The 10653-nt window shown below is 56.9% G+C and overlaps 1 protein-coding gene across 2 annotated transcripts in view; it reads right to left on the minus strand.

The window, feature by feature from the left end:
* Iqsec1 (IQ motif and Sec7 domain ArfGEF 1) overlaps window positions 1-10338 on the minus strand; it is a 280229-nt gene extending 269891 nt beyond the window's left edge. For both annotated transcript variants that reach the window (XM_087207194.1, XM_087207193.1), the window contains exon 1: window positions 10046-10338. In XM_087207194.1, the coding sequence (XP_087063320.1) occupies window positions 10046-10323 (278 nt within the window). In that variant the 5' untranslated portion in view covers window positions 10324-10338. The remainder of the gene's footprint in view (window positions 1-10045) is intronic.
* Window positions 10339-10653: the final 315 nt, after the last annotated feature.

The raw sequence follows: 10653 nt of genomic DNA on the forward strand, positions 1-10653 counted from the left end.
GAATTAAAATATTGCTTTAGAAAATACTTATTGAGCACAAAAGAAGGACATAAAGGCGAAATGGAAGAGACTTGAGACATATAAACAACAAAACTGTGTATGCAAACCCCACCTTATCAACAGTTACATTAAATGTAAGAGGGTTAAACATTCCAATCATAAGGCAGAGACCAGAAGAATGAATTTAAAAAACAATTTAATCCAATTACATGCTGTCTACAAGAGACTCCCTTCAGATTGGGGATGACACAAACAGGTTTAAAATAAAAGGATGAAAAAAGACATTCTGTGCAAACAGTAACTCAAAGAGAGTGGCTATACTGATATCAAACAAGACTCTAAGGAAAATACTGTGACTATGATCAAAGAAGGATGTTTTATGATGATAAAAGGGTCAATCCACCAAGACATAGCCATTACAAACATACATGCAGCAAAACAACAGAGCCTCAAAGACTAACAGAGGGAGACACAAGATTTCAAAAATAGTGGTTGGGAACATCTGCACCACACTTTCAATAAAAAGTAGAGCAACTCCTCAGAAAATCACCAAGAAAACAGAACTAAAATCAACTGGACCTGATAAATATATACAGAGTACTCCACCCCGCAGCAGAATACATATTCCTTTCTAGTGTACCCGGAACATACTCCAAGACAGACCGTATCTTAGACCTTCATGAGCTTTAATAAGCTTTTATATATTATTACACATGTGCAACACATAATGATTCCGCTCCTTGTGTGGAGTTGGCACATGGACAAAACACATCTCAATTCCTTTTTTCATCCCCTTTCCCTCCCCTCCCTTACCCCATCTCCATCTCTTGACCCAATTCCCATATGAGAAAGATTTCTTGCCCTACTTCCTATTACCTTTTATTTCGTTCTTTATTTATACTGTAGGTTTGTCATATAAGAGAAACCATGACATATTTAAGCTTATATGTCTGATTTACTTCACTTAGCACTATGGTCTCAAGGTGCAGCTATTTTCCTATAAATGACTCAAGGGTATCCTTCTTTATGGCAGAGTAGTACTCCACTGTGTGTAAATGCCACATTTCTTTATCCACTCATCTGGTGATGGACATATAGGCTGCTTCCAAGATTTAACCATTATGGGTTGTGCTGCTAGAGACATGGATATGTGTGGATCACTGTGATATGATATCTTTAACTCTTTGAACCTCATTAAGTGTAGCAGGACTGAAATCACATGAGGTACGTTCTCTGAACACAGGGGACTGAAGTCAGGAGGGTCTCCTAAAAACATCCCAATGTCCCAGCTGATGGGGATATTCATGGCGGATCCTTGCTCAAACCTTCACCTTTCCCACCACCCTTTCCTCTCTGTGCCTGTTTCCCCATCAGCACAATGGGATCATGATGGTCCCTACCTCACAGTTACAGCAATTATTACAATCAACAGCCGCCCATTATTGTTCCTTGTCATTGGCTGCAAGGGTAAGAACCATGCCTCGCTTCACCCGAGAGCAGGAGACATGTACTCACACAACAGCTCAGGCTTGGGAAGCCTCACTGCGGCCATCTTTAACTTGGTGCTGGCTGCAGCCCCGCAGGATCATCTGTTAATGAAAAGGAGTTGTTGGTGGTGAAGCCCTGGCACAGGCATCTGTCGAGTCCTTAGCCCAGCATCAGGCTCATGGGAGGTGCTGGGGCTGGTGGGAAAGTTGCTCAAGGTTACCCTGGACACATGGGTGACAGGAGAGTCTGACCCACCTGCCAGAGCCTCCCACAGGTCAGGCAGGTGTGGGCTGGTGGTGGGCTGTGGTGGGGAACAGAGACTCCAGGCGCCCCTGCATTTTTATGGGAAGGCCTCCCCTCGGGCTCAAGAATATGAAGTCTCTCCAGCTTAAAAACATGTAAAGGGGCTGTAACCGAGGGCTCATGGATGGAGATGGCACGTGTCACAAAGGCTAGATTTAAACATGCAGCACACGAAGTGCGTAACAGGTAATAGATACCAGCCAATGCCCACATCATCTGACTTTAAACCCTAGGACTTTCCTCTAAATTCTAATGTATCCTCAGCCTACAAAGAATGAACAACAGTAATATATGTCAGCAGGAGGTATCAGGGGTGGTAGCCCATGCCTGTAATCCCAGCCCTCGGAGAGGCTGAGGCAGGGTTGCAAGCATGGGCCCCAGCCTGGGCCATTGAGCAACATAGTGAGATCCTGTTTCAAAATTAAAAAGGGCTGGGGACATAGCTCAGAGTGAGCTCTGGGTTCAATCCCCAGCATAGGAAGGAAAGGAGGGAGAGAGGGACGGAGGATGGAAGAAGGGAACGAGCCAAGCAAGCACAGGGCACTCTGCGTCTGCATGTGCTAAGGACGGACCTCTAGAGGCGAGTGACTTCTACAAACCTGCTCTACCCGTGAGCAAACTAAGGCACTGAGAGGCTGACTCACTGGCCAGAGAACAGACAGCCAGCCGTGGTGGGGGGAGCTAGGGGCAGGTTCCAGGGATGTCACCCTCCCCGATCACTCACTGTTCCCAGACCCTCTGCAGGCAGCGGAGCGGACACCGAAGTCCCATTGGGGTTCCTTCCTTCCCTTCCCATGTGGCCGGGGGTGGGAAGATGCTGGAAACCACGCTCCTTAGTCCAACACCATGTGCCCCTGCCCACCTCCAGGCTCCCAGCCACCCCCATGTCCTGCGGAGTCCACTGCAACAGCCCCGTCTCTCTGGTCCTGTCCATACACACGTCCACGCACCCCCACGTAACACCTGCTGGGACTCCTGTCCCCTTAGCTGATCGCCAAGGTCTCTGTGAGTCTCCAGGGTCCTGCTGGCTCCACCCCACCCTCCCCTGACCCTGGGGCTCCACACTCACTACTTCACCTGTCCCCATGCAGCTTCATACTGCTCACAAGCCCTGTCCCTGTAAGGGTCCCTAGACATTGTCACTGGAGACCAAAGGTCAGAGCACTGCATTGTTCCCAAGCAGTGGATCCCACACAGCACTGTGTCCCCATGGTGCCCACCGCTCCACAAGCAGGCTGCGAAGGACTGCGAGGACCCAGGCCTGCAGTTCCACACACCTGGGACAAAGCCCTGCCTTCTGCCCTTAGTAAGCCGCACTCCCTGTGGCCAGGCAGGTGACCCCTCTGATCCTCTGGGTGGGCGACAATGCTGGGGTTCATTCTGGCTCCTGATTCTGGGTGAGTGCCCAGGCCACATTTGGAAACAGCTCTCAAAGTTTCCTAGATGGGTCACACCACACCCACAGCAGCTCTGAGGCCTCAGGGCAGGTGACCTCAGGAGCTGGGGGTGGGGGACCACACAGCACACAGACCTGGGTGCAAATCCTACCTCCGCCACCGGGTGGCTGTAGTGCAGAGAAACCCACGCTCCAGCTCTCTGAGCCCGAGTTTCCCTGTCTGCAAAATGGGAGGACAAAACTCACATCGGTCACAGGCTGACAGCGGGAGCAGGGATACCATGGAGACTGTGCCCTGTGCCTGGCACTCAGAAAAGGCTCAGTTACTGCTGTGCTTTACTAGAATTGAAGCAGTCTAAGGGCCGGGGATGTAGCTCAGTGGCACCGTGCCTGCCTTGCAAGAGCAAGGTCCTGAGTTTGATCCCGGTACCAAAAAACAAAACAAAACAAGAATTGAAGCAGTCTGAGTTTAAGGGCCAAACAATGGGCTTTCTGTCCTGGTCCTTTGTGCATTCTGCTCCAGGAGAGAAAGCCAAGCATTTCAACACCAAGGCGTGGCTTGGACCGGAACGACCTGCTCTTACCACATTTTTCAGCTCCTCCACGTCTGAGATCTGGGTTCTAAGCAAGGTGACAGCCCGGGGCTGTTCTGTGGCTCTCTGGATTCCTCCTGGCCCAGCAGTCCCCGCTCACAGACCTGCCACACCTGCCAAGGGCACCTTTCACCCACTATGCACAAACACACGCCAGGGCTGTCCCACCTGCCTCGGTCCCCAAATCCCGGCTCTAACATCCCACCTCCTGGGAAAGCCTCCGCTGACGTCCTTGTGTGACCATGTGCTTCCTGTGCTGGCGCTGCACGTCCCCAGACCCCTTTCCCACTCTCCCTGCCATGTTCTGGGTACAGGTCTCTGCCCCTGTGCACGAGGAGCGGCCTGACCCGGGACAGGAATCCTGCCTGCCTGCGCCGCGTAACCCAGCACGGGGTGAAGAGAGGAAGGGCAATCACACGTCTGCGACGCTGAGCCCGCGGCCCAGGACGCAGGAGGTGCTCCACAAACGTGCGTTCCTCATCCACGTGGTTCTAAGCACCCTCCAGGGCTGCACGGCCGGCGTGCAATAAAGCAGATATTGCAGAACCTGCTGGGAGGGTGGGGGAGGGGTGTTCCGCTCTACACGGCGCTTTCAACTTTTCTGCCTGTTTAAAAACACTGGGGTGAAATGATCCTCCAAAGCCTCTGCAACAGCCTAGCCATCCCTCCCTGGAGTCCCACCATGGCAAATACCACGGGCGATTCCAACCCCTGAGCTCCCTCCCTGTGTGAAGGAGCCTTCTCACCCATCACTGGGAGAGACAGTGACTCAGACAGTCTGAGCTCGCTTGCAAACTCCAAGCTACTGAAAGCGGCTGAGGCAGGGGCTGCATCTTTCAGGCCCACTGCTAGGGCAGGGATAATCAATCGCCCAGGGGCTGGTCACAGCGAGGCTTGGAGGGGCCCAGAGCAAGGCCAGGGCAGCTGGAGGGGGCGGGGACAAAGTCAAGGCCACAGCTCCTTACTGATGGAAACAGAAGCACTTAGAATCTGTAAAACTGGTTGGGTGCACCCTGCCTACTTCTGAATTATCAGCCCTGTGGAGGAGCAGGGTCGAAAACCCGAAGACCTCCGTGTCTGGGATTTCTGTTCACGTCCCTTGGTGAAGCCTGGTGCCCATTAGGGGCTCCTCGGACTGCAGCTTGGCCTGGGTCTGCACTGGATGGGGGGGGGGGGCGCAGACCCGGGGCCCACTGATGTCTAACAGCCTCAGGCCGCCTGGCCTGTAGCTTTTCCTCCATTTCAGTGAGGTCCATTCATTTTCCCAGACCCAGTTCTTGCCGAACGCCTGGCTTGTCTGTTTCTCCCTGGCTCAGTGGCAATTACACAGATGACACCCTAACAGGCACAGAATGGTGCACTTCCCAAGTTAGCCAAAGCACCACTCTTTCATTTAAAAAAAAAAAAGGAAAAAAAACAGCACAAATGACCCAATCAGCTGTCAAAACAATGTCACAGACGAAACAGTGTGACAGATAGCCACCCAGCTGACAAAAAAATACCGATGTCCCCAAACATCTGACTCTCTGATGTGACCAACTGCTCACACTCCCCGTGAATGCAACAGCAAGGCCTTGAGGGCTGCAATCTCCACAGATCCAGGGCGAACCTGCACTTCACACGAGGGTGAGGGGGGTGCTGCCGCTTGCTCTTCTCAGCCCCAGCGAGATAAAGAAGCGTTCCTTGATTTATTTTCCAGGTTGTAAAATAATAATTTGCTTAGCTTGTCAGATGGCTGGGAGAGAGCTTCAGAGAAACACTCCCTCCTCGTCTGTGGACTCTACCATCTGCTGGAAAATAAGAAGGGCTCACTCCGCTCCCTTCCCATTGAATACATTTTGTCCAAGCAGGACTAGTGTCCCAAAGCAGGGTGCAGTGTGTTCCTGACAGAGGGACATCCTCCCCAGCACTGGATACAGACCTTATCTTGGCTGGGAGAACAAGAATAGTATTTCATGGAAACATGAACACCGTGACTTCTGCCACCAGTTTCTCAGCGCCACTCACAGATCACAAAAAAGCCCTCTCGGCCTCTCCCCAGCCCCTCGCCTTCCTAGAGGGAACAGGAAATCGCACCGGAGCTCCCAGTTTCTCAGTCCCACCTCTGGTCCTCCCTAGCCACTCTGAGGTTCCACGCCAGGACCCCCTGGGTAGGGCTCTCTGTGTCACCAGCCTGCTGCCAGCTGGGACAATCCACTTTCGGCCTGCCACCCCCTCTTCCGTAGCTGGCCCTGAGCAGCCTCCAAATCGAGGTGCCTTCGTCATGGCTAATGTCACCGCAAACCCGGGAAGAACGCTTGTTTGGATAGTCAACAGCCACTGAGTGCCACTGGAAACCTCCCCCAGGGTGAGTCACCGGCTCCGGCTCCAGAGTGATGTGTGATGTGACAGCCCTTCAGTGCTGGAGGGGAGGAGAAAGGCAAGGAGGCTTCGAGCAGGCCCTCCCCCACCACTCGAGGCCAATGTTTACTTCTACAGAGACTTCAGAGGATCAAAGGCTAGAAGGGATCATCTCCTTCAGTCCTCGGGCCCTCCATGCTGCCACCTTACATGACACCAAATCCTGCGGTGGTGATGCCATTCCACGAGGCAGAGGGAAGCTTTGCATGCTGCACTTCCTCCAGCACAGAGGTGGCCCGACTGTCACACAGCAAGAAGGGCAGGCAGGCACCAGTGGGGAAGGTTGGGAACCAGGGTGCCTGAGTCCAAATCCTGGCTCCACCACTAGCTGGACAGCAGAGCTTCAGCAAGGCACACGACCTCTCTGATCCTCAGTTTCTACATCTATACAATGGGAACAGCCAATGCACCTGCCTGGTAGGAGTGACAAGACAATGAGATGAGTTAGCAAATCCAAAGACCCGGCATCATGTAGGCACACAGGGAGCCTTCCCTCTGCTTGGTGCTGGGCAATCATGAATAGCAGCAGTATCGGAGGAAATTCCATGGGACTTTTAAAGAAAAACATAGTGGTTTCCATCAATCCTTCTCCTCCAGGCTTCAGCCACTCAACACATCCCACTGAGCACCTATTAGGTGCCTGGGCCTCCAGCAAGAGGAGGGCAAATTTAGACAGAGATTACTAGGATATAGCCGGCTACCAATGCTGAGGTCAGGAGAAATCAACAACAATAACACGAGAAACAACCCCAAATCTACAAAGGCATGGTTGGTCACTGTCTTCCCCTAGAGCTGAGAAACTCACATTTTGCCACAGAGGTATAGGCACATAAGAAGGCTCTCTGAAAAAGAGTTTAAAAGTCTCTGGACTTGGAAGCTTCCTCCCTGGACCACTGGGTGAGGCAATACCAAGCTAACTGGTCTCAGCACAAAGCCGCACAATGAGCCCTCAGTTGTACCTGTCTGTCATGCAGGCAGTTTCTGCATCTTCTGTCTACACCGCAGGCCAGTGGCTGGAGGCTGAGAAGGAACAGGTCTGCGAGGCCAAACTCAGCCACACATGCTCACTGGACCCTGCTGGGAGTGGGTACCAGCTGTGCCCGAGGGCAGGCTCACCAGCACAAGGTAGTTCCCCTGCAGGACACTGTGGCCCTGCACCTCTGGTAGAAGTTGATGTTCAGTCCCAGCGAGCGACCCTAGGCCCTTCCCCACAGCCCACGTTCCCCACTCCATGCCCCTGCACCTGGCCCTAAAAGTCTCACCTCCTGCCTGGGCTCAGCTGGCCCAAAAGAAGTAAGAGACAGACAAGCCCAAATCTGACATGCACAAAGCACCTCCTGTGTGCCCGTGTCCTCTATGCCCATTAACCAGGAAAGGTACGGGAGGCGACTAGGACTATTCGAAGTCAAGCCTGGAAGCCGTGTGATATATCCCATGGTTGCCGCCTGGTGTGTAGAGCTGGGCCTCAGGCCGAGTTCATCCCCTTGTGCTCCTTCCTCTGTGTAGCGCCATTTATCTCCTGCCTCTCCTTGCTGTTCTTGCTCTGTGTCCCTAAGCCTACCGCTGATGGTTCTGCATACAGCAGGTGCTTAATAAAAGCTCTTGAGAGTGATGGAACCCCTGGCTTAAGAGCAGTGGGCACACCCAATCTAGGTTTTGAAAAGCAGCCCCCAGTACCCCAGGGCCCCAAGTTCACGAGCAGGCAAGTCCAAGGTGTGGGCCTGGCAGGCCTCTGTGTGAGTCTCCCCCGGGAGAGGGAGGCACCAGCCTTCCCCTTCTGAATGGCCTGGGGCGCAAATCCCACGCAGGCAAGGAGGCTGGCATGCTCCATCACCAAGGGCACCCCTAGCTCCTGCTCCTATGCCGGCTCTTCACAATGTGGTCCATGGGCCGGCAGCACGAGATGTCCCCGGAGCTGTCACCCTTGAAGACACTCCGGCCGGCCCCAGACCTCCTGGCTCAGAATCCCCAGTTTGGCAAAGGTGCCCAATTCGAGGCATGCACGGTCAAGTTTAGAAGCTGCCTCCAGCCGTGGTGCAAGCACTGTGCTGCCACCCTGCTCTGCTTAAAAGTGATACTACGCCGTACTTAAAGGTGACAACTGGCTTTGGCTGCAACTCAACTCCAAGGAAGCCAGATGGACGCAGAGCGAGGGACTTCTAAGACAAACCCAGCATTCACATGCCCAGCTCCCTCTGCCCCCAGCCCCAACGCTACTGACCAGGTGGACACTGGGGACTCCCTGTGACAGAGAGGATGTGCGGCCTCTTGGAATCCTCCTGTCCCCACACTCCACTTGGTCATCAAGGGTGACTTTGAAGAGAAAAAAGGAAACCATCCCCTGGGAGGGTGCTATGAAGAGTCTGCCACCAACGTGTGTCACTGTTTCCTCTAAAAACAAGGACGAGCATGCCTTCCAGAGCTAGCAGGCACTCTGCCTGAGCAGCCCTGGTTGGTCTCCCCATCCTTGGCTGGGGGAAAGGGTCGGCATCTGCAGCCAGCACCAGGTGACCCACGACCTCTTGCCATGGAAGGGACTGAGCGGTGGCCACTCAGAGCTAAGGGAGGGCAGAGGTGGCAGTAGGGTCTCACTTCGGCAGCTGCACCAGACAGGCGCTATCCACATACCTCCCACCCCCCAGGTAAACAGACAGCAGGAAACTGTCACCCCAGCCTGCCACACAAGAGCCACCAAAGTCCCCCACATTCTGAGCCCACCCTCTCAAGTCTCCTCCAAAGAGCCACCAACCCCGTGGCACCATCCAAAGCCAATGCTCCAAGCTGGTGGGTGGTTCTCTGTCCCAGGACCACAGCTTGGCACAGGCCACCCAGGTGCCGGGACCGCTCTCCAATGCCTGGACTCCCTCTCCTGTGAATCAGGGACCTCCCCCCATTTCGGAGCCAAGGTCAACTCCTTCCTTCATCATCTGTTCCTCAGAGACTCGGAGGCCTGTGCTTAAGCTGCCGACCACCCCACCTATGCACAGTGCTCTTCCAGTCTGACCCAGGTCAAGCCAGTGTGTCCCCAGCGGCCCCAAGGCAGAGGCCCCCAGGGACAGGCAGTGGAAGCGGCACACAGGAAAACCCCACCCAGCGCCCCCTCAAACCCCCAAGCCTGGAGCCGAGACGGGCACCCGCACCCCCGCAGGGAGGAGCTGAGCGCTGGGTTTGGGTACCCGCACCCGAGGAGGTGAGCGGGGCCATAGCCTGCGCGCTCCTCACAGGGACGCTGGGGCCAAGGCGGCGGGAGAGTCCCTCGCTGTCCCTGTCCCCCGCTTAATCCTCGGTCCGAAATAGCCCAATAGCCCGGGTAATCCCGGAGCGAGGCGAACGGAGAATTAACCCAGGCTGCTCAGGAAGACGCGAGAGGCAGAGGCGTCCAGGGGGAGGTGCGCCAGGCGTCCCGGGCTGGCCCCGGCACAGGGTCCCGTGCGGGGGGGACGGCGACTCGCCGGGGACCCAAGCCCGCTCGAGCGCGGGACCTGAGCCCGCCGCGACCCTCCCCAACAGACTCGGCGGTTCTCAGGTCAGGCGCCCTCGCCCCGCCGCCAGAGCCCCAAAGTGTCCACGAATAGCGCCCCCTGGCCCGAGCCGGCGCGCCCGGCGGTCGAGGAGCCCAAGTGCCGCGCCGTCCGTGCGTCCGCTTGGAGCCCGCGGGTGGGAGCGCCGCGCCCGGGGAGCCGCCCACGCCGGGGGTGAGGCCCAGGTCTGGGTCGCCAACCCCACGAGAGGTCCCCAGGTGAGCCTGGGCCTCCGGCAAGGTGGGGATGCCCCGGTCGCGCGCCCTTCCCGCCCAGCCCGAGGGCCGAGGAGCCCCCAAGAAGTTCGCGCGCCCCCGCCGCGCGCGCCCCCGGGTCCCACTTACTTGTCGAGGCGGCTGCCGAGCTCAGGGACGGCGCCAAGCGGCTGTGGGCCGAGGCCGGGGCCGGGGCCCCGGTCGGCGCGGCGGGCGCACGCGGCCAGGTGTCGCCGGTGCCGCTCCAGCAGGCCGGCGTTCTCGCGGCTCAGCCGCGCCACTTGGCGCTCCAGCTCCTCGATGCGCCGCCGCCGGCGCGCCAGCAGCCCCTGCTGCGCCGCGACGATCCGGGTCAGCTCCTGTAGGTACTCGGCCGCCCTGCCCGGGGGCTCGGCGGCGCCGGCCATGGTCCCCTCGCGGCGGCCGCGCCTCAGGGGAGCAGGCGGCGGGGCGGCGACGCGGCCATGGCTGCGCGGCGGGGACGCCGGCTCGGCCCGGGGGGCGCGGCGGCGCGGGGCTGGCGCGGCCCCGCCTCGGCTCCCGCCCCCGAGCTCCCGCGCCTGCCGCTCCCCGCGCCGCCGCGCGCCGCTGTCCGCTGCCCCTGCTCCGGGGACGCGCCGGGGTGGTGGGGCGCGGAGCTGCGGTCGCCGCGGGCAGGCGAGGAGTTTGCAAAGTGCCGGCTGCGACGCGAGGGGGAGAGGGAGCCGAGCAGCCGCGCGGGGGGAGGAGGAGGAGGG

Source organism: Heterocephalus glaber, unplaced genomic scaffold, assembly GCF_053883595.1.
Source record: "Heterocephalus glaber isolate CG9 unplaced genomic scaffold, H.glaber_assembly_v1.0 deba00000768, whole genome shotgun sequence".
In the NCBI taxonomy this organism is placed as follows: domain Eukaryota; kingdom Metazoa; phylum Chordata; class Mammalia; order Rodentia; family Bathyergidae; genus Heterocephalus; species Heterocephalus glaber.